Source organism: Ahaetulla prasina, chromosome 14 (assembly GCF_028640845.1).
Source record: "Ahaetulla prasina isolate Xishuangbanna chromosome 14, ASM2864084v1, whole genome shotgun sequence".
In the NCBI taxonomy this organism is placed as follows: domain Eukaryota; kingdom Metazoa; phylum Chordata; class Lepidosauria; order Squamata; family Colubridae; genus Ahaetulla; species Ahaetulla prasina.
Window position 1 is genome coordinate 806,504 of NC_080552.1, and position 20,078 is coordinate 826,581.

Consider the following 20,078-nt stretch of genomic DNA (forward strand, 5'->3'; position numbering starts at 1 on the left):
AGATTAAGTTTACAATTCTTAAAGCCTTTTTGGCGATGTAGTTGCAGTGGGCTTTGGCACTTAGATCGTTTGATATGAAAACTCCAAGGTCTTTGACGGGGTGAGGGTCATCTATAAGGCAATGCCCATCAAGCTTGTATTTAATGTTCTGATTTTTTCCAATGTGTAAGACAGAGCATTTGCTGGTTGAGATTTGGAGTTGCCAAATTTTTGACCATTCCGACACAGAGTCAAGATCTTTTTGAAGGGCCAAAAATAGACAAAGAATTGGTGAGAGAACACCCAGTTGCTCTGAATTCTGAATTCCAGTCCCCAGAGCAGATGGGTTACATCCCAGGGTGTTAAAGGAGGTGATGGATGTCATCCCAGAGCCACTGACTGAAATCTCTCAGAAATCTTGAAGCACAGGAAAGTGCCAACATTGGGGAAATCCAACATTGTTTCCAGTAGTGGGTTGCTACCGGTTCTCCCCAGTTCGCAAGAACTGTTAAAACATTTTGAGTAGTTCGGAGAACCGGTAGTAAAAATTCTGCCTGGCCCCGCCCCCAATCTATTGCTGCCTCCCGACTCCCAGCTGATCGGCTAGAAGGAAAAAATCAAGACTCACTTGTCGAAGAAGAGGGGGAAAAAAAGCAAGACACCGTCCCTTTAAATTGAGAAGCCAAGAAGCCTCCCAACTGATTGGCTGGCTTCTCAGCCAGGAGATCGCTTGGCAAAGAAGAAGGTGGGGGGGAACCCGCTGTTGCTTTAAATTGACAGAGCGATTAGAAGCTCCTTTCTGGGTCAGCTGAACAACAAATTGGATAAGAGGAGGAATTCTTATATGGTTCAATGTTTTTGAAGTTTTAGGGTTTGTGCAACATGGGCTTTGTTTCCAAAAAGGTTTGGGCGATTTCCATTGTGAAGTATCCTGTCTTGAATGAGTTTTCTGCCTGCTTGTAAATGGAGCCGAACTTCCGGCTTCCACTTTCTATGATCTCTATGCACCGGTAGCTGTTTTCTGCTTACAAAGTTTCCTTTATGCAGCTGGCAGGAATGTGGAATTCCAGGCAGGTTCCTTGCTAGCAGCTTGATTATTCCTTAATTATCTGGGATATTTTTTGGGGGGGAAATGAAGAGAGGGGAGTTTGATTCCTTCCCAGAACAGATTAGTGGGGTGGGGAGGGAATGGGGATTTTGATGTAACCTTTCCCTGGAGTGGGGAGGGAATGGGGATTTTAGGCTTGCTGTCAAACATCAGCCATAATACTAATGATTGTTTTGAACAATATGCAGGTCGTATTACATGACTGGCTATTTTATATGTGAAATTATGACTGAAACCTATATAGATTCACACTGTCAGGAAGTTTGTCCTTAGTTTTAGGTTGCTTCTCTCTTTGTTGAGTTTCCACCCATTGCTTCTTGTTTTGCCTTCTGGTGCTTTGGAAAATACTTTCCCCCCCCCTTCTTTCTAGCAGCCCCTTAAAAGATTGTTGCCTATCACACTCTTGGGCAAAGCATGTGAGCCATTTCCTCCTTGAAAGGAGTGGTCCATGAAAGTGCATTTATAACAGAGGTCTCTAACCTTGGCCACTTTAAGACTTTAAGACAGCAAAGCTGGCTGAGGAATTCTGGGAGTTGGTCCACAAGTCTTAAAGTGGGCAAGTTTGGAGATCCCTGATGTAGATAATAAAGTTGCAAAAAGGTGAACAACGTTTTTGCAGAACTATAGATACGTTGAGGCTGGGTGTGACAAGGAATGGCTGGGAGGGGAGGGGCCAGGCGAGGTACCCCTTGACATGAGAGACATTGAGTTGGCCATGCCTACCTAGTCATATGACCATCAAGCCACACCCACAAAATAAGCCACGCCCACAGTACCGGTAGTAAAAACATTTAGAACCCACCCGATTGTTTCCAAATTTTAAAAAGGAAAGAAAAGTAGATCCAGGAAACAACAGATCAATTAACATCAATACCTGGGAAAATCCTAGACATGACAATCAAGCTTTAGGTTAGCAAGTACTTCTAAATGAACAGAGTGATTACCAGAAAGCACCTTGGATTTGTTGAAAACAAATTGTGTCAGAAAACAAGAAATCTTATTGCTTTCTTTGATAATGACTAAATTAGTGGGCCAAGGGAATGCTATGGATGTAGTGTACTTAGATTTCATTAAAGCATTTGATAAGGTAAACCATACCCTCTTTTTGATAAACTAGAACAGAACGGGATGGATGGCCCCACTATCAAATGGAGTCACAGTTGGTTAAACAACCCTAGTTGACCCATGGAAACCTCAGAGTTTGTCTGAACTCAATACTTTTCAGATCTTCAGAAATTACGGAGATAAGAAAGATGCTCATAAAATGCTCAAATGAAACAGTTTTGGGGAATAGCTCACACTCTAGAAGACAGGGAAACAGGGACAACAGTCAAAGGATATTGATAGACTTGCTCTTCAGTTATTACTCTTTGAGACACTCTTCATGTCCCTTGGCACTAAAAAATTTAGATGCTTGGCAACTGGTTCATGCTTATGACCGTTGCTGTGTCCAATCTGTTGCAATCTTTTGACCAACAAAGTCAATGGGGAAACCAGATTCACTGAACAACCATATTACTAACTTATCAACTGCAGTGATTCATTTAACAATTATGGCAACAAAGGTCGTAAAATGGGGCAAAACTTCACATAACAAATGTCTCGCTTAACAACAGAAATTGGGCTCAATTGTGGTCATAAGTCAAGGACCACCTGTAATTATCAAAGCCAGCCTCCAACACAGGACACAGTCAGTTGGTGGGGCTAGAAAATCAGTCTGAATTGATCAAATCCTTCTATTCTTTTTGCTGCTGCTGCTGCTAAACTCCAGATGCCAAGACAGATGCTGAAAAAATACGTTTCAAGCTGCTTCCACTCAGAACTGAGAAACTCCAGTGGAAAGATAGCATCTCCATGCATTGGAAATATGGTCATGTTGTGTTCAACTAATATAACCAATTAGGGAAAAGAGGAAGGGGACAATAAATGCAGGTTCATCTTCAAGCAATAACGGTGCAATGGTTTTCTACATACGATAAATTTTGACACCTGTCCATTTAGACATAGTCTGCTTAGCACTGATATCTTTCCAAGAGTCAATATGGCTTTTGTAGTAGAATTTTGAAAGTATTACGGGTACCATCACCAATAATTGTTAGGGTGGGGAGGAGATATCCATATTTTTAGAGAAACTTCTGAATTGAGATTCCAATGGTGAGAGACAATGCCAGAAGTGTCCAGCTGAGTGGTGTGTTTAAAGCTGATGCTGCATGGAGAAAATAAAGAGGAATCAAGATCTGTTCCTTGCATCTTAAAGGACTTAAGCTCTTTTAAGACTATTACTCAATCTAAGCTCAGTTTCAAGAACAATGGTTAGATCATGCTCACATTATAAAGTCATCCCATCAAGTTTACTTGTTGTGGTTTTGATTTACTTCCAGTTCTGGCTTTGCCTGTCCTGCATTTCAGACTTGCTTAGTAAAAATTACCAATTTCTTCAAAATGATGGAGTTGGGTCTTTATTTTCTTAAGTACTGATCTGAGGCTAGCTGACATTAAGCCAGAACTCACCAAAAAATCAGTCATCCCGGATCACAACCGAGGGGATTGAAAACTTTTTCTTAACGATGTCGGAGCATGAATGTGAAACTGATAATGAGCAGCTACCAGAGACATCAATCACCTCACAGCTGGAAGACTTCTCATCCCAGAAATTTTCCCAAGGAGCTGATAATGAATCTGTTCTGGGAAAAAAGCCAACCCCAGAAAGGGAACTGGAGGATGAGGGAGGAGCCTTGGCTGCCGTATCGCACACTCCTCAGCAAGAAGGAAAAGTGGCAAAAGAAATTGGAAACAGTGGTGAGACGACTGAAGGAAGGTTTGGCCCTACAGTTTGACAACCTCCCAGGACCGGGTGAGTGGCCATCCCTCAACACTCAGCACGTTACAACACGTAAACAGGAGAAGAAAAGGATCTCCCACTGGCAGCATGAACAGCAGATTAAGGATAAATTGCAGATCTCTCAGGCTGTCAGACTGTATCGGGAAGTGATGGAGCGACAAGCAGATCATGAAAGGTATGAGACCCACACCCAAAATCCCTGGAGGGAGGGGGAAGAAATGGAAACAGAAATTTTGACAGCCACCGGGGGAGCGGCATACAGCAGAGAAATTCTGAAGGAACGAGAGCCTGAGCTCCTTTCTCCAGGGGCTGCAGATCTTGATAGAGGCCGGGGGACCCCTGCTGCACAAATGTTGCCTCGCAGAAGGAAAAAACCTAAAATTCCCCCAATTCCCGGGAAATCTGATGGAGACCCTAAGGAATTAGGTTTATTCCAGGCTATGGTAGACAGCCACGTGCAAGAATGGGGTGAAGATTATTTGTCAGAAGCCTCTAAAGTGAGAAGCGTGACTCAAGTCTTGACTGGAAGGGCGGCTTCCTGGTACGTGTCCTTGTACCAAGAGAATTCCCCTCTCTTAAGGAACTACCACCACTTTATGGCAGCCCTGAGAATGAGGTTTGAGGACCCCTTGGCAGAGCAGAAAGCCAAAATTCGCATGAGGTTCATCAGACAAGGGAGGAGACCAGTGGCTGACTACAACCAAGAGTTCAGCGATCTGGTACCTCTCATGAGAGGGTGGACGGAAGTGGCTCTTTTGGACATATACAAAGACGGCCTAAACGGGAATTTGTATAAGTTGTGCAGAGCCCGAGCGTTCCCGACTACCCTGCATGGCTGGTACACCCTGGCAGCAGAAATGGAGATCGACCTGGCCAATCCGTCAGAGGAAATACGGTATCCCAGATAATTGATTTTCGTTTGATGGAATTCACATTTAGACAATTTTGCATACAGTTCAGCGGCCAGTAATTTTTTGAGTATTGCTCTTACTAGCTTCACATTCTCCTCCATCGTCTCTGTGTAAATAAGTATGTCATCAAGATAAACAAGAACTCCTTTAAACAAATGTTCATGGAGAACTTCATTTATTATGAAAACTGCAGGGGCCCCTTGCAATCCAAATGGTAGGACTCGGAATTGAAAGCAACCAAGGGGACAATTGAAGGCCGTTTTCCATTCATCCCCTTCCTTTATGCGTACTCTATAATACGTTTCCCGTAAGTCCAGTTTGGTAAAGAACTTTCCTTTGGCCAAGTGGGTGAGCATGTCTTTCATAAGAGGCGTGGGGTATACATTTTCCACACACACACAGTTCAGGTTTCTATAGTCAACTATCAAGCGAAAGGTGTCATCTTTCTTTTCCTGGAACATGACTGGGGCTGCAACCCGAGGTCTAGCCGGTTGAATGAATCCTCGCTCCAAATTTTTATCTATAAAGTTCCGTAATTCTCCCAATTCCTTCTGGGTCACGGGGTAAGATTTTGGTTTCGGGAGTTTCACCCCTGGTAAAATGTCTACTGCACAGTCTGTGGGCCTATGGGGAGGCAGCACGTCAGAGGCTTTTTCACTAAAGACCTCTCGTAGGTCCCAGTACTCTTTAGAATTTTTTTCCTCCCCCTCCAGCCGTTCAAACATCGACCCCAGTATCTCAGGGGGGCTCAGGGTCAGGGGGGTTTAAAATTATCTTCTCCTTCTTCTGCGCCTTTGTGTGGAGTCGCAACACCCCTGTTCTCCAGTTTATTTTCGGGTTCCATTTTCAGAGCCACGAAAGATCCAGTACGAGAGGCTGGTCCATCCCTGGGGCTACTATGAAGTTTATGATTTCTCAGTGGTCTTCTATGGTCATCTTTAAGGGTTCCGTCACAAAATGGGCTGGGCCTCCCCTCGCCACCGACCCATCTAGCTGGCAAAAGGCTATGGGCCTGCTCAATGTTTTTAGTCTTAGTTCCATTTTCTCCACCACCTCGGGGCTGATGATACATTGGATACACTCAGAGTCTAAGAGGGCTAGCATTTCCCCTTGCATTCCCAAAGATGGGACACACAGTTTTACTGGAACGGTAAGGGCCCCTCCTTTCCAACTCATCAGAAGATCCTCGTCTGATTCTGATGATGGCTCGCTGTCATCTGACCCAGAAGGAGTTCCAAGTTCCTCCTTAATGGGAGGAATGTTCTTGGCGACATCCGCTCCCCTCTTTGTGACCTCTCGCGGTTTCGGTTCCGCCTGCGCCGTTGCTTTTTTGCCACTAGAGGTCGTCTTTGGCGGCAGTTTCGCACGACACTCAGCCGCTCGGTAGCCTTCTTTTCCACATCTGAAACAGCCCGTGGGTTTCTTCTTCCCACTCTCCGCTGCAACAGAATCTTTGGCCGATTCCCTCTGGAACTGAGTTGGGGTTTGCCTCCAACCCCCATCACTTCGCAGGCGGTCATTGGCTAGGTCGATCTCCATTTCCAGATTCCCAGACTTTTGGTCTTGGGGGATTTATTTTTTATTTTTTTTTATTTTTCAAATTTATATACCGCCCTATCTCCCTAAGGACTCAGGGCGGTTCACAGGCAGTTAAAATACATATAAATACAAATTAAAAAATAACAATTAAAAAACTTATTCTATTGCCGAATTTAAAAAACAATATAAATAATAAAAAACCCCTTAAAACCAATAATTTTAAAATCTAATCCAGTCCCGCGCAGATGAATAAGTGCGTTTAAGCTCATGACGAAGGTTCGGAGGTCCGGAAGTTGACGAAGTCCTGGGGGGAGTTCGTTCCAGAGGGTGGGAGCCCCCACAGAGAAGGCCCTTCCCCTGGGTGTCGCCAGACGGCACTGCCTAGCTGACGGCACCCTGAGGAGTCCCTCTCTGTGAGAGCGCCATTTCAACTTGCCATCGGCCGGCTTGTCGTCAACAGTGGTTCAGGAGTTCCAGGCCTCCATGACGGCTTTGGACCTGATTCAAGTAACTGATGGCCCTACACACATTGGGGGAGGCGCACTAGATTTGATTTTTATCTCTGGTCAGTGGGTTAATGATCTGGAATTAGGAGATATAGTGATGGAACTGGTGTCAGATCATTTCTCCTCTGCCTAGACTTTCGGACCGCCGCCCACCACCGCAGGGAGACGGAGCCAATGCGTTGGTTCCGTCCCAGGCGTCTGATGGACCCGGAGAGGTTCCGGATGAAGCTTGGGCTGTTCCCTGAGGATCTTGCCCACGGCACGACTGAAGAACTAGTTGCGGCCTGGGAACGGGCCGCGGCTGGGGCTTTGGACCGTGTCGTGCCTTTGCGGCCTCTGACCCGGTGTAGATCTCAATTGGCTCCCTGGTTTTCTGAGGAGCTGAGAGAGATGAAACGCTGGAGAAGACGCCTAGAGAGCACTTGGAGGTCTAGCTGTTCCGAGGCTGATCGGACACTAGTGAGGTCTTTTACTAAGACCTACCTAGTGGCAATGAGTTCTTACGTTTCCACCCTCATTGCATCGGCAGATAACCGCCCGGCCGCCTTGTTTCGGGTGACCCGTTCCCTCCTTCATCAGGAGGGACAGGATGACCCTTTACAAGGACGAGCTGAGGAGTTTAACGGTTATCTATATGATAAAATTGTTCAGCTTCGGGATAGTTTGGACCAAAATTGCGATGATCCAGCTGAGATGACAGAGACGCGTCTTGTTGAGGTTGTTTGGGATGAGTTTGATTCTGTGGCTCCCGAGGACATGGACAGGTTGCTGGGGAGGTTGCATGCCACTACATGTTTACTGGACCCGTGTCCCTCCTGGTTAGTGCTGGCTACTCAGGAAGTGACACGAGGCTGACTCCAGGGGATTATAAATGCTTCTCTGTTGGAAGGGGTTTTCCCTGCCGCCTTGAAAGAGGTGGTGGTGAGACCCCTCCTCAAGAAGCCTTCCCTGGACCCAGCTATTTTGGGGAATTACCGTCCAGTCTCCAACCTTCGCTTTGTGGCGAAGGTTGTAGAGTGTGGTTGCATGGCAGCTTCCCCGGTACCTGGATGAAGCTGTCTATCTAGACCCGTTCCAGTCCGACCCGGTTATAGTACGGAGACGGCTTTGGTCGCGTTGGTGGATGGAGGACCAGGGATAGGGGTTACTCTTCTGCCTTGGTCCTATTAGATCTCTCAGCGGCTTTTGATACTATCGACCATGGTATCCTGTTGTGCCGGTTGGAGGGATTGGGAGTGGGAGGCATTGTTTATCGGTGGTTCTCCTCCTATCTCTCTGACCGGTCACAGACGGTGTTGACAGGGGGGAAGAGGTCGTCCGTGAGGCACCTTACTTGTGGGGTGCCTCAGGGGTCGATTCTCTCGCCTCTCCTGTTCAACATCTATATGAAGCCGCTGGGGGAGGTCATCAGTGGTTTCGGGGTGAGTTATCATCTGTACCCTGGACCACCCCAACGAAGCTGTCGAAGCACTGTCCCGGTGTCTGGAAGCCATACGGGTCTGGATGGGGAGAAACAGACTCAAGCTCAATTCCTCCAAGACAGAGTGGCTGTGGATGCCGGCACCCCGCTACAGTCAGCTGCACCCACAGCTGGCTGTTGGGGGCGAGTTATTGGCCCCAAGGGAAGTGGTACGCAACTTGGGCGTCCTCCTGGATGGACGGTTGTCCTTTGATGAACACCTGGCGGCCGTCTCCAGGAGGGCCTTCTACCAAGTTCGCTTGGTTCGCCAGTTGCGTCCCTTCCTTGACCGGGATGCCTTATGCACGGTCACTCACACTCTGGTCACTTCTCGGTTGGATTATTGCAATGCTCTCTACATGGGGCTGCCCTTGAGGTGCACTTGGAGGCTGCAGTTAGTCCAGAATGTGGCTGCGCGAGTAGTAACGTGAGCCACCCGTGGCTCCCACGTAACATCACTGCTACGCAGTCTGCACTGGCTTCCTGTGGTCTTTCGGGTGCACTTCAAGATTTTGGTTACCACCTTTAAAGCGCTCCATGGCTTAGGACCCGGGTACTTACGAGACCGCCTGCTGTTACCTTATGCCTCCCACCGACCTGTACGCTCTCACAGAGAGGGTCTTCTCAGGGTGCCGTCCGCCAAACAATGTCGGCTGGCGGCCCCCAGGAGCAGGGCCTTCTCTGTTGGAGCTCCGACACTCTGGAACGAACTTCCCCCTGGCTTACGCCAAGTGCCTGATCTTCGGACCTTTCGCCATGAGCTAAAAACACACTTATTTATTCAAGCGGGACTGGCTTAATAGTTTTATTAAATTTTAAATTGGGTTTTTATTGTTTTATGGTTTTAAATTTTCAAATTTTTAATGTCGGCCTTTTTTGTAATTTGCTCTGTTTTAAATTTTGGTTTTTTAATTGTATATATATTGAGTTTTTATCCTTGGCTGTACACCGCCCTGAGTCCTTCGGGAAAAGGGAGGTATAAAAATCTAATAAATAAATAAATAAAAAAATAAATAAAAAATTTCTGCTGCCAGGGTGTACCAGCCATGCAGGGTAGTCGGGGACGCTCGGGCTCTGCACAACTTATACAAATTCCCATTTAGACCGTCTTTGTATATGTCCAAAAGAGCCACTTCCATCCACCCTCTCATGAGAGGTACCAGATCGCTGAACTCTTGGTTGTAGTCAGCCACTGGTCTCCTCCCTTGTCTGATGGACCTCATGCGAATTTTGGCTTTCTGCTCTGCCAAGGGGTCCTCAAACCTCATTCTCAGGGCTGCCATAAAGTGGTGGTAGTTCCTTAAGAGAGGGGAATTCTCTTGGTACAAGGACACGTACCAGGTGTCAGGCCTGGAAACCCTTCCAGTCAAGACTTGGGTCACGCTTCTCACTTTAGAGGCTTCTGACAAATAATCTTTGCCCCATTCTTGCACGTGGCTGTCCACCATAGCCTGGAATAATAATAATAATAATAATAATATTTTAATTTGTATACCGCCCTTCTCCCGAAGGACTCAGGGCGGTGAACAGGCAGATAAAATACAAACATACACAATAGTTAAAAACAACCCTTAAAAAACTGATTTAAATTTGCCCAAAAATTTAAAATAACAATACACCCCATAAAATTACAAAAATTTAAAAACCCATCAAATTCAATTAAAATTTAAAAGTAAAATCAAGCTAGTCCAGCCATATGAAATAAATAAGTTTTAAGTTTGCGGCGAAAGGTCCTAAGGTCAGGTAGTTGTCGAAGGCCGAGGGGAAGTTCGTTCCACAGGGTCGGAGCCCCCACAGAGAAGGCCCTCCCCCTGGGGGCCGCCAGTCGACACTGGCTGACGGCACCCTGAGGAGTCCCTCTCTGTGGGAACGCACCGGACGATGGGAGATAGAGGCCGGCAGTAGACGGTCCTGTAAGTAGCCCGGTCCTAAGCCATGGAGCGCTTTAAAGGTGGTAACCAATACCTTGAAGCGCACCCGGAAAACAACAGGTAGCCAGTGCAGTCTGCGCAGGATAGGTGTTACGTGGGAGCTCCGAACCGCTCCCTCAATAAACCTAATTCCTTAGGGTCTCCATCAGACTTCCCGGGAATTGGGGGGATTTTAGGGTTTTTCCTTCTGCGAGGCAACATTTGTGCAGCCCCGGCCTCTATCAAGATCTGCAGCCCCTGGAGAAAGGCGCTCAGGCTCTCGTTCCTCCAGAATTTCTCTGCTGTATGCCGCTCCCCCGGTGGCTGTCAAAATTTCTGTTTCCATTTCTTCCCCCTCCCTCCAGGGATTTTGGGTGTGGGTCTCATACCTTTCATGATCTGCTTGTCGCTCCATCACTTCCCGATACAGTCTGACAGCCTGAGAGATCTGCAATTTATCCTTAATCTGCTGTTCATGCTGCCAGTGGGAGATCCTTTTCTTCTCCTGTTTACGTGTTGTAACGTGCTGAGTGTTGAGGGATGGCCACTCACCCGGTCCTGGGAGGTTGTCAAACTGTAGGGCCAAACCTTCCTTCAGTCGTCTCACCACTGTTTCCAATTTCTTTTGCCACTTTTCCTTCTTGCTGAGGAGTGTGCGATACGGCAGCCAAGGCTCCTCCCTCATCCTCCAGTTCCCTTTCTGGGGTTGGCTTTTTTCCCAGAACAGATTCATTATCAGCTCCTTGGGAAAATTTCTGGGATGAGAAGTCTTCCAGCTGTGAGGTGATTGATGTCTCTGGTAGCTGCTCATTATCAGTTTCACATTCATGCTCCGACATCGTTAAGAAAAAGTTTTCAGTCCCCTCGGTTGTGATCCGGGATGACTGATTTTTTGGTGAGTTCTGGCTTAATGTCAGCTAGCCTCAGATCAGTACTTAAGAAAATAAAGACCCAACTCCATCATTTTGAAGAAATTGGTAATTTTTACTAAGCAAGTCTGAAATGCAGGACAGGCAAAGCCAGAACTGGAAGTAAATCAAAACCACAGAGTAATATCCTCTCCTGAACCCTCCCCCTACTCGTATCATACAGTAATTATCCAATGTTGTCTTCCTCCTTGGCCATGTGTAGTTTCACTTCCGATATTCTCCCTCTGTCAATCTTCAGGATGGAATGTGAAGCCAGCAGCTGCTGTTACATTCACGCACCAAAACAATTCAAATGTCTGTTCAAAAGGCTAACTCCCTCCCCCACAAATGCAATGTCAGCCGAACGCTGGGAACAGTAAAAACTTCCCCCCTCCTCCATAAATCATGAAAACAGTCAGTAGAGCAAACTTTTAACGAGGTAATAAAACAGTAAAACAGTCTAATAGGAGAAACACACTTAAGTAAAGCGGAGGCTGACACTTGTCCTCATTCGTGAATATATGGAATAATATAAAAAATTACAATGGCTGGATTCATAGATCATATGGAGTCATTATGTGGTTTTCTTCTTTAGGGTTTAATGCAATAGATGAACTGATCCTTGAAGTTTGCAGCTCATTGTTTATGGATAAGCATGGATAAGCATGTCTGAAGTTAACCAAACATTAATTTATCAACAAATTATAATTAACATCAGTGGTTTAGTACAATGAACCAGGCAGCATTATGGGTAGGGTTAGCTAAATCCATGTCTGGCATCCTGGCTTTTAAAGCAATAGCAGGTGTTACCCCCTTTCAATTTTAATCAAGTTGTTGTTCTTGTCCCCAAAAAGTGAGGGAGAACTAGACCTCTGATCCATAGTCATGCCTCCTGTGTATTATCTCAGTTATTTCTTGATATCCCATTACAGCCTAAAGACAATCTTCTATATGTAAGCTCATATCACTTTCAGTGATCTGGAGCAGGGGTGAAATGTAAAATTTATTACTACTGGTTCTGTGGATGTTGCTTGGTGGTGGTGGTGGTAATGTGACTGGATGGGCGTGGCTAACTTTTTTTTTTTTTACTTTTAAAAGAATTTTAAAATAGTAAAAAAATGCATGATCAGGCAACTCAGCTGGGATCACCAGAGGAAAAAAGCTTTTAAAGGGTTCTGACGATCCCAGCTGAGCCGCGTGATCATCAGCGGCTTTTTTTTTACTTTTAAAAAAGCATTTCTTCGGCCGAAAAAAAAATGCATTTAAAAGTAAAAAAACCCACAAAACTCTGATGATCAAGCGGCTCAGCTGGGATGGGGGGTGGGGGCAGGGATTTTTTCTACCAGTTCTCCGAACCACCCGCCGCCATCGCTACCGGATCGGGTGATCCGGTCCGAACCGGGAGCATTTCACCCCTGATCTGGAGTTCTTCATATTTCTCCTTATAGAAGGGTGAAAAATAAAAAACCAGAAGCGTTGTGGCGAGACTGGCTGGAAATTAGCAGGCTCCAATGAGTCTGGTGAAATCCAGCCAGATAAATCATTGTTTGGACCAGAACGGTTTTGTAGGGAAGGTGGAGAAGGAGAGGCATCTCGGATGACCATGAGGAACAGGCAAGTTTCCTGGAAATTTGGAGAAAATTCGTCAATCCGGCGGCAGGGGCGGGGGCGGGAGCCATTGCGACCGTCATGAAGCTGGGGCAACCGTAATAAGAATTGTGCAGGAGCGGAGTTTTGGACAGAGTATTGGTACCTGGTGAGTGATTGGCTAACTCACAGGTAATGAAGAAACAACTGGAAATTTTTAAAAGGAGTATGGTATTTCCTAATTTCCTAATTATTATTTTATTTTAAATAATTATTAAGTATTTTAATAATTTTAAATAATTATTAATTATTTCCTAATTAGCTAATTAGCACCAGGGAATGTTAATGGAGGGAGAAGAACAAAGCGGAAGTAAAAACACTAAAGCCCAAAATGGAGTTTGATATTTGAAATTGGATTTGGAGAAATTAAAAGTATTACAAGAAAAAGAAACTCGAAAGAAAATATTTTTGGAACAGGATTGGATATAAACTTTAAGAAAAATGTTGAACTTTAAAGGAAGAATAAAGAAAAACTTACAATAGAAAAGCCCTGTAAAGGATATTTCAATTGGATTTGAATTGGAGTATAAACTTTGTATTTGGAATATATAAAAATTAAGAAGAGAAAGAAGGAATTATAAAAATATCTGATAAGTGGCTTTAATACACAAATTGGATACTTTGTTAAGTTGCTGATTTGGAACTTGTGGGTTGTAGAACTTGTGGGTTGTAGAGAGCCACCTACTGGTGGAAGCACTACATTGAATACTTGAGACAAGAAAAGGGAAAAATTAAATGATTACATTGGGATTAACAATGGGGAAATAAGGAAGGTGAGAGGAGAAAAGGGAATAGATCAGATGAGAAGATAGGGCAAATTAAGCGAGTAATGGATTTAAGAACTAAAGAAAGGAAACAGGAGAAAAGGGATAACAACTATAAAAATAAAAAAAAAGAAAACGGGTGGTTTGCTAAATGGACCAGGAGAAAATGGCTAAAAGGAGTAATCAATGGAAAGGAGGAAGGGTAATATGATATACATGCATAGTAATAATTGTCTTATGATTAATATTGGTGATTATAATATTTGAATAAAATGAAATATATTCTGTAATAGAAATGGTAGAATGTAGAAAAATAATGGCTGTGAAATATAAAATGATATATTCAGAAGGGGTTAAGAGATGGAAATTTAAATGAAATTGAAATGGAATAATTGTATTATTATTATGTATAGATTTGAATGAATTGTATTAATATTAGAATTGTAAAAATTGAACTTAAATGATAATATAAATGGTGTAATACAAAATGAATTATTTAGAAGGGGAAATTTAAATGAAATTGAAATGGAAGATAGGTTCACTTAAAAACAAATGTGAAGAAATATATTGTTTTTGGTAAAATGGTAAAATGATCAATAAGGAACTAAAATGTAAAATGACCATTTGAGATTATTTACTTAAGAGGGGAAAATGAGGGGAAATGATGATATAAATTGTGAAATATAAAATGACTTAGAAGGGATTTATTTAGAAGGGAGAAATGGAAATCTAAATGAAATTGAAATGCTATAAAATATTTTCATTTTAAAAAGGTAATATGAAAAATAAATTTAAAGAAATATATGTTAAAATGGTAAAATGATTAATAAGGAAGTATAATATGATAAATTTGGTCCACCTTTGGAAAACAATTGATATTAAGAAATAATTGTGAAATATTAAAATGATTGTGTTTAAATTAAAGGGTTTCAATAGAATAAAAAAACATTGAAAAATATATGTGATAAAGGGAGAAATAAGAGAGTGAAATGAAATATGATTAAGACTAGGAGGTTAAGGCAGATGGCAATATTGATTATATATTAAATATTAAATAGAGATGACAAAGAGAAAAGTAGAAGGAATACATTGGCAGAAATGGAAATATATATATTAAATTTGTGGAAAATAAGCTGTATGAATTTTGACTCAGTCAATACTCTTTTTCAGTATTGTATGTTTGTTTGTTTTAAAAAAATGTTAAAAAAAGAAGGGTGAAATGAAATTACAGATAAAGATTTACATGACAGAAAGTATTGTTATAACTTAAAGGATGTTGTTTGCATTTCAGAAACCAAAGCTGTTCTTTAAGCATTCACCTGAGCGTTTGCAAATAAGTAGACAACATGGCTGTCTCTGAACTCTCCTGTTCCAGATGTTCAGATGAGAGAAATGGCACTTGAATGGAAATGAACATGAGAGCTATGTTCACACTGATAAAAATTCTAGCAAACATCTCCAAATCAAAAACAGAAGTGTGCCCCACCTTCAATTCCATAGGAAAGAGCACAAGAGGAAAAATCACTTTAGAACTTTGTCTATATAGACCAGAGTTTCTCAACCTTGGTAATTCTAAGATGTGTGAACTTCAACTCTCAGAATTCTCTAGCTAGCGTGCTGGCTGGGGAATTCTGGGAAGTGAAGTCCACACAATTTATAGTTCTTTGGGATTAACTGTTTCAGTCTAAATTGTTACAGGAGAAATCTGACGCTAAAGATAAGGTCTTCTTCAAACAGAGCACTTGATAACACAAGATATGTTATCTACGCTACAATATGGAAGTATTATAATCTTTGGGGATTTAAAAAAACAAACCCATTCTAGCCTACATCTCTAATACTCCCTGTTGATCTTTTATTGAAACCCTAATTAGATCTGATCTGATTTATCTTAGCTTTATGAGGTTGGTCAACCACTTCTGGTCCTGTGCAGATAGTTCTCACAGCTGTCGATGTTGATTCAGAGTTAGAGCCCCAAACTATGCGAGGGACAGAGAACTGAGTGGAGAATTGTATTTGCATTCCGACCGGCTGACTGTGTGGAAGAGGACTAAAGTACAGGGCAGTCCCAGAAGGCATGTATCTTCATCGATATCCATTCTCAAGGCCTCACACGAGCTCAGCCACAAGGTGGCAATGTGAACAATGAACAAGCTTTTCATACCTGCATGTCAGAGGCACCTGCCAACACTGAAACGCCTCCTCCAGGGTCTCCTCTGCAGATCTCGGAGGTGACGTATAGTTAACTTTTAATGAAATTGGATGTCTCTTGGCTAATATTCCCAGAATAATAATGGAAGCCTCATTTTTCAGAGCTATTTCCATAGCATAGAAACTCTAAACACAGCATCTCTGTGTCTTGAAGAAAATCTATTTAATTTCATCTCAGATCTCATGCCAGAATTACTCAATTTTCTTTACTGAAAAGTTTCACCCTCCTCCAAAACAAAGGCCATTTGAGAAATGATTAAACCCAAATACATACCACTTAGTGGTTTCACATGAATGTAGCCATTTGGAGTTGGATACGATGGTGGTTTTGTTGGTGGAGCTGCTCTGCTGCTTCTCTGGATGGCTGTAGCCGTCTTTGAGGTCGTTCGATTTGGGGAGGGTAGCAGAGGAATAGCTGTCTTGGGAGAGGTTTTTGGGGAATGGAAAGTCATTTTGCTTGACGCAGTTGGTTGTTTGTCTGTAACTGTTATGGATTTTTTGCTGACCAATGCTGGGTTTCTAGCCAGTGTGGGCTTAGGTGGTGTTGAAAGCCGTTCAGAAGATGTTCTGGTTATACTAGACATGACAGAGGTGAAGTAAGTTCTGGCTGTGGTTGTATCTACACCAACAGTGAAGTTTATGACAGCAGTGGGTGAGTGAAAAGTTACATGTCCAACTGCAACAGGGCTAGGAAATGCTGTGTCATTGTTTGTGGTGTTGCTATCAGAAGCTGCTGTTGTTTCAACAGAAGATATCATATTGCTACTTGTTGCATTATAATGGAAAAGAGTGTCGTTGATGGTATCATTTGAAGTTACTGAAACATTATAAGAAATTGATCTGGTTTTGGAGGTAACAACAATGGTGGAATCTAAGGGAGTGGTAGTAACAACTGTGCTATTGTTAGAATCTGTTGAAAGTTTACTCAAGATGGTTGTGTTGAAATATCTTGCAGTGCTGTGGAATAATGTTCCATCTGAAACAGCTGTGACATTTAACGAAGTGATGGGGACAACAGTGGCAGAATCTGTTGATACAGAAGGAAGGTCTGTTCTACTGGCTGGGCCGTTATTGAAATCGGTGGTAATGGTAGAGATGAAGGTAGAGACTGGTGTGCCGCCAGATTCATTTAAAGTAGTAGTGATGTTCAAAAAGGGAACTACAATTTCAGTTGGAACTGAAAGAGAGGACTTTGTGGGGATGGGAGGTGCAGCTGTGCTATTAGCAGTGGCATTGCTAGAATTTATGATACGTTCGTTAGAAGTTGTTGTGTTGATCCCTCTTGCAATGAAAGGGGCTGGGATTCCACTTACAGGAAAGTCTGTTCTGTTGGTTGTGGCACTATTGGAATCTATTGCAATTTCAGTGGGGACAGGTGTATTTCTTGCAGTTGTAGGAACCATTGTATCAGCCCTAGTATTAGCTGTATCAGCTCTAACACTGGAAGATATATTGGTGGGGAAAGCATCTTCAGGCACTCTATCAGAAAGAGTTGTTTGTGTATTGTTAATGGAAGGAGAGATTTCATTAGTCGTAAGAGTGATTTTGAAGACAGGAGTTGAATAGGACTCAGTAGCATCTTTAGAAACGAATGGGTTCAAATCCGAGGAGGCAGAACTAGAGGTAGTAACAATGATGTTGCCTGGACTAGATAAGGTTGATTCCATGACTGGGATAACAGGGGAGGTGGCAATTAACACATCGTCAGATTTTGTACTAAGAGACATACTTGACACGGTGCTGCCCATAGAAGTGGAGAACAGAGGTGTCCTGCCTCCAACCAGGCCAATTCCAAGGGAATCCAGTACAGACTGAAAGTTGCTCTTGATCCACACGGCAACAGAGGGATGGTTTTCAACTTCTTTCAGGTCAGGCAAATTAACACCAAGCAGATCTTTCACATCCTGGACACGGAGTCTCTACAATATAATTGCAATATCTTTGATGACTCAGGGAGTGTCATCACTACCAGCTCTTCTGTTAATGATTATTTCTTCCCCCAAATATTCTACATTCCTTTTATCCAGAAAGCATTATAAATACAGCTCTCGTTTACATAATACACTTGAAAAATTTAAAACACTTTTAACAGTTTCTCCTATTTCACCTTGGATGCTGATAATCTTCCGAAGCCACATGATAAAATAAATTGTACCAAGGAACAAATTAGAGAAATATCCTTACAATAGATTCACATCATCCTCCACACCCAGGAGCCGTTCAAAGATGCTGGATATGTTTTTGTGTGACCCTTGCAATAGTTTAGTCCGTTCATTGAAAATATATGCAAGGCCCTTAGGATGACATTGCCCAGGATGAGAACACCATAAAAAGTTATGATTTTAGACACGTCTTTTTGGGAGGGCTGGAGAATCCCTTTGCTAAACTTGACATAATCTTGCCTAAATCAATATATGACACAATATATGACACAACTAACCTTTACTTCTTCCGGATTTAAATTAATAAATGTATCAATATCCATACCAACATGAGATGTAGCCAGCTTTTTCAGCTCTTCGACAGGAGCTCCCCCTTAAAAAGACAAAAAAAGAACTAGATTTCTGTGGGAAAGGTAATATCTTTCTTGATAATCCTTCTTGAATCCAAGCAGATTTAAATAAAAGGTGGTTAAAGTTGGGGTGGAAGATGATGTGTCCAGATGGGTTGCAAGAACTTTCTAAACTCCTCTTCCAAAACCTGTAAGATTCTACATTTAATAATTTTAATATAATTAACAATGAAATGTGAATAAATCCATGCATGTTAATCCATTATTCCAATCATATTTTCTTCTTGTCTAATCCATTTCCTATCCCCATATTCTCAGTTTGATTTGATCATTGTCAGTATCCATTTTAGTCTTTTTGAAATGTTTCTAAGAAATAGTATTGGATTAAAGACAATGGAAGCCCAGTCACAAAAGCTGTTAGAGATTAAACAATGGATTTTTGTAGGTAAATAGGGCCTGAAGGACATTTTGGAGAATCAGATAATTTGTGAATAGTATGGATATACTATTCACAAATTATGAATAGTAAAATGTGCCCCCATGTCTGGATTATTAAAGATAAAGTAGGAGAATTAATCTGGAGGAAACAGCAAGAATGGGAACACCTTAAAAGGGTATCAAATGTACCTAGATATGGCTGGATAAGAGGATAATAGGCCCCTGTTCCTTCTTGGTTGGCAAACGCAGAGTGGGCCTTTTGGTACAAGGTCTCTTTCTTCACTTGGGCACAAGTAGAAATATCTAACTTCTTAGCATGCCTATGGAATTTAACATGTAAGAGATCAGACTTAGTCAATGAGATTCTACAAAAAAATCCAGGAACATTTCTGAAACATTTAGAGAGCACCAGGTTAGAGAAGGCTGAACCTATAAAGCATCTAAATCAGAATAGAGCTGGAAGGACCTTGGAGCAGTGGTGAAATCCAGCCGGATCTATCCAGCTCGCGCAAACTGGTAGCAGCAGTGGCGGGAGGCTCCACCCACCCACCGGGACGTCATTGCATCCTGTTTTTGACCCTCTGCGCATGCACAGAAGAGGCACGCATGAGTATAGCGAGCGCGCATGTGATTCTCACATTCCTGAACCGGTAGCTAAGGTAAGTGTATTTCATCACTGCCTTGGAGGTCTTCTAGTCCGACCCCTGCTCAAGCATTATACCTACAGCATTGTAGATAAGTAGCTGTCCAGTCTCTTCTTAAAGACATCTAATGATGGAGCACCCACAACTTCTGAAGACAAATTGTTACACTGGTTAATTGTTCTCACTGTTAGAAAGTTTTGCCTTAACTCCAAATTGCTTCTCTCCTTGATTAGTTTCCATTCATTGTTTCTTGTCTTGCTTTCTGGTGCTTTGGCAAACAGGATGAGCCTCTCTTCTTTGTGCCAACCCCTTAAATACTGGAGTACTGCTATCATGTCACCCTTAGTCGTTCCTTTCTCTAGAACAGCCTCACATACGTTTTAGTTTCCAGGCCTTTAATCATTTTAGTACTCTTCTTTGCATTATTTTCAAAGTCCCAACATCTTTTTTGTAATCGAGTGCCAAAACTGGGTGAAGTATTCCAGGTATGGTCTTACTAAGGTTTTTTAAAGCAATACTAATGCTTCACATGATTTTGATTCTATGCCCGTTACTCAACCAACCATTGTATTAACTTTTTTGGCTGCTGCCACAAACTGCTGGCCAGTGGTGAAATCCAATTTTTTTTACTACCGGTTCTGTGGGTGTGGCTTGGTAGGCGTAGTGTGGCTTGGTGGGTGTGGCTTGGTGGGCATGGCAG

General features: G+C 42.8%; 1 protein-coding gene across 5 annotated transcripts in view; it reads right to left on the minus strand.

Moving 5' to 3' along the window:
- Positions 1–1,892: 1,892 nt before the first annotated feature.
- The window catches only part of LOC131185003 (uncharacterized), a 136,776-nt gene continuing 118,590 nt past the window's right edge, over positions 1,893–20,078 (minus strand). For 4 of the 5 annotated variants that reach the window (XM_058157014.1, XM_058157013.1, XM_058157015.1 and 1 more), the window contains 4 exons: positions 18,924–19,054; positions 18,225–18,319; positions 16,059–17,703; positions 1,893–3,293 (listed from right to left, as the gene is read on the minus strand). In XM_058157014.1, the coding sequence (XP_058012997.1) occupies positions 3,211–3,293; positions 16,059–17,703; positions 18,225–18,319; positions 18,924–19,054 (1,954 nt within the window). In that variant the 3' untranslated portion in view covers positions 1,893–3,210. The remainder of the gene's footprint in view (positions 3,294–16,058; positions 17,704–18,224; positions 18,320–18,923; positions 19,055–20,078) is intronic. The other variant, XM_058157016.1, reaches the window with a different exon arrangement.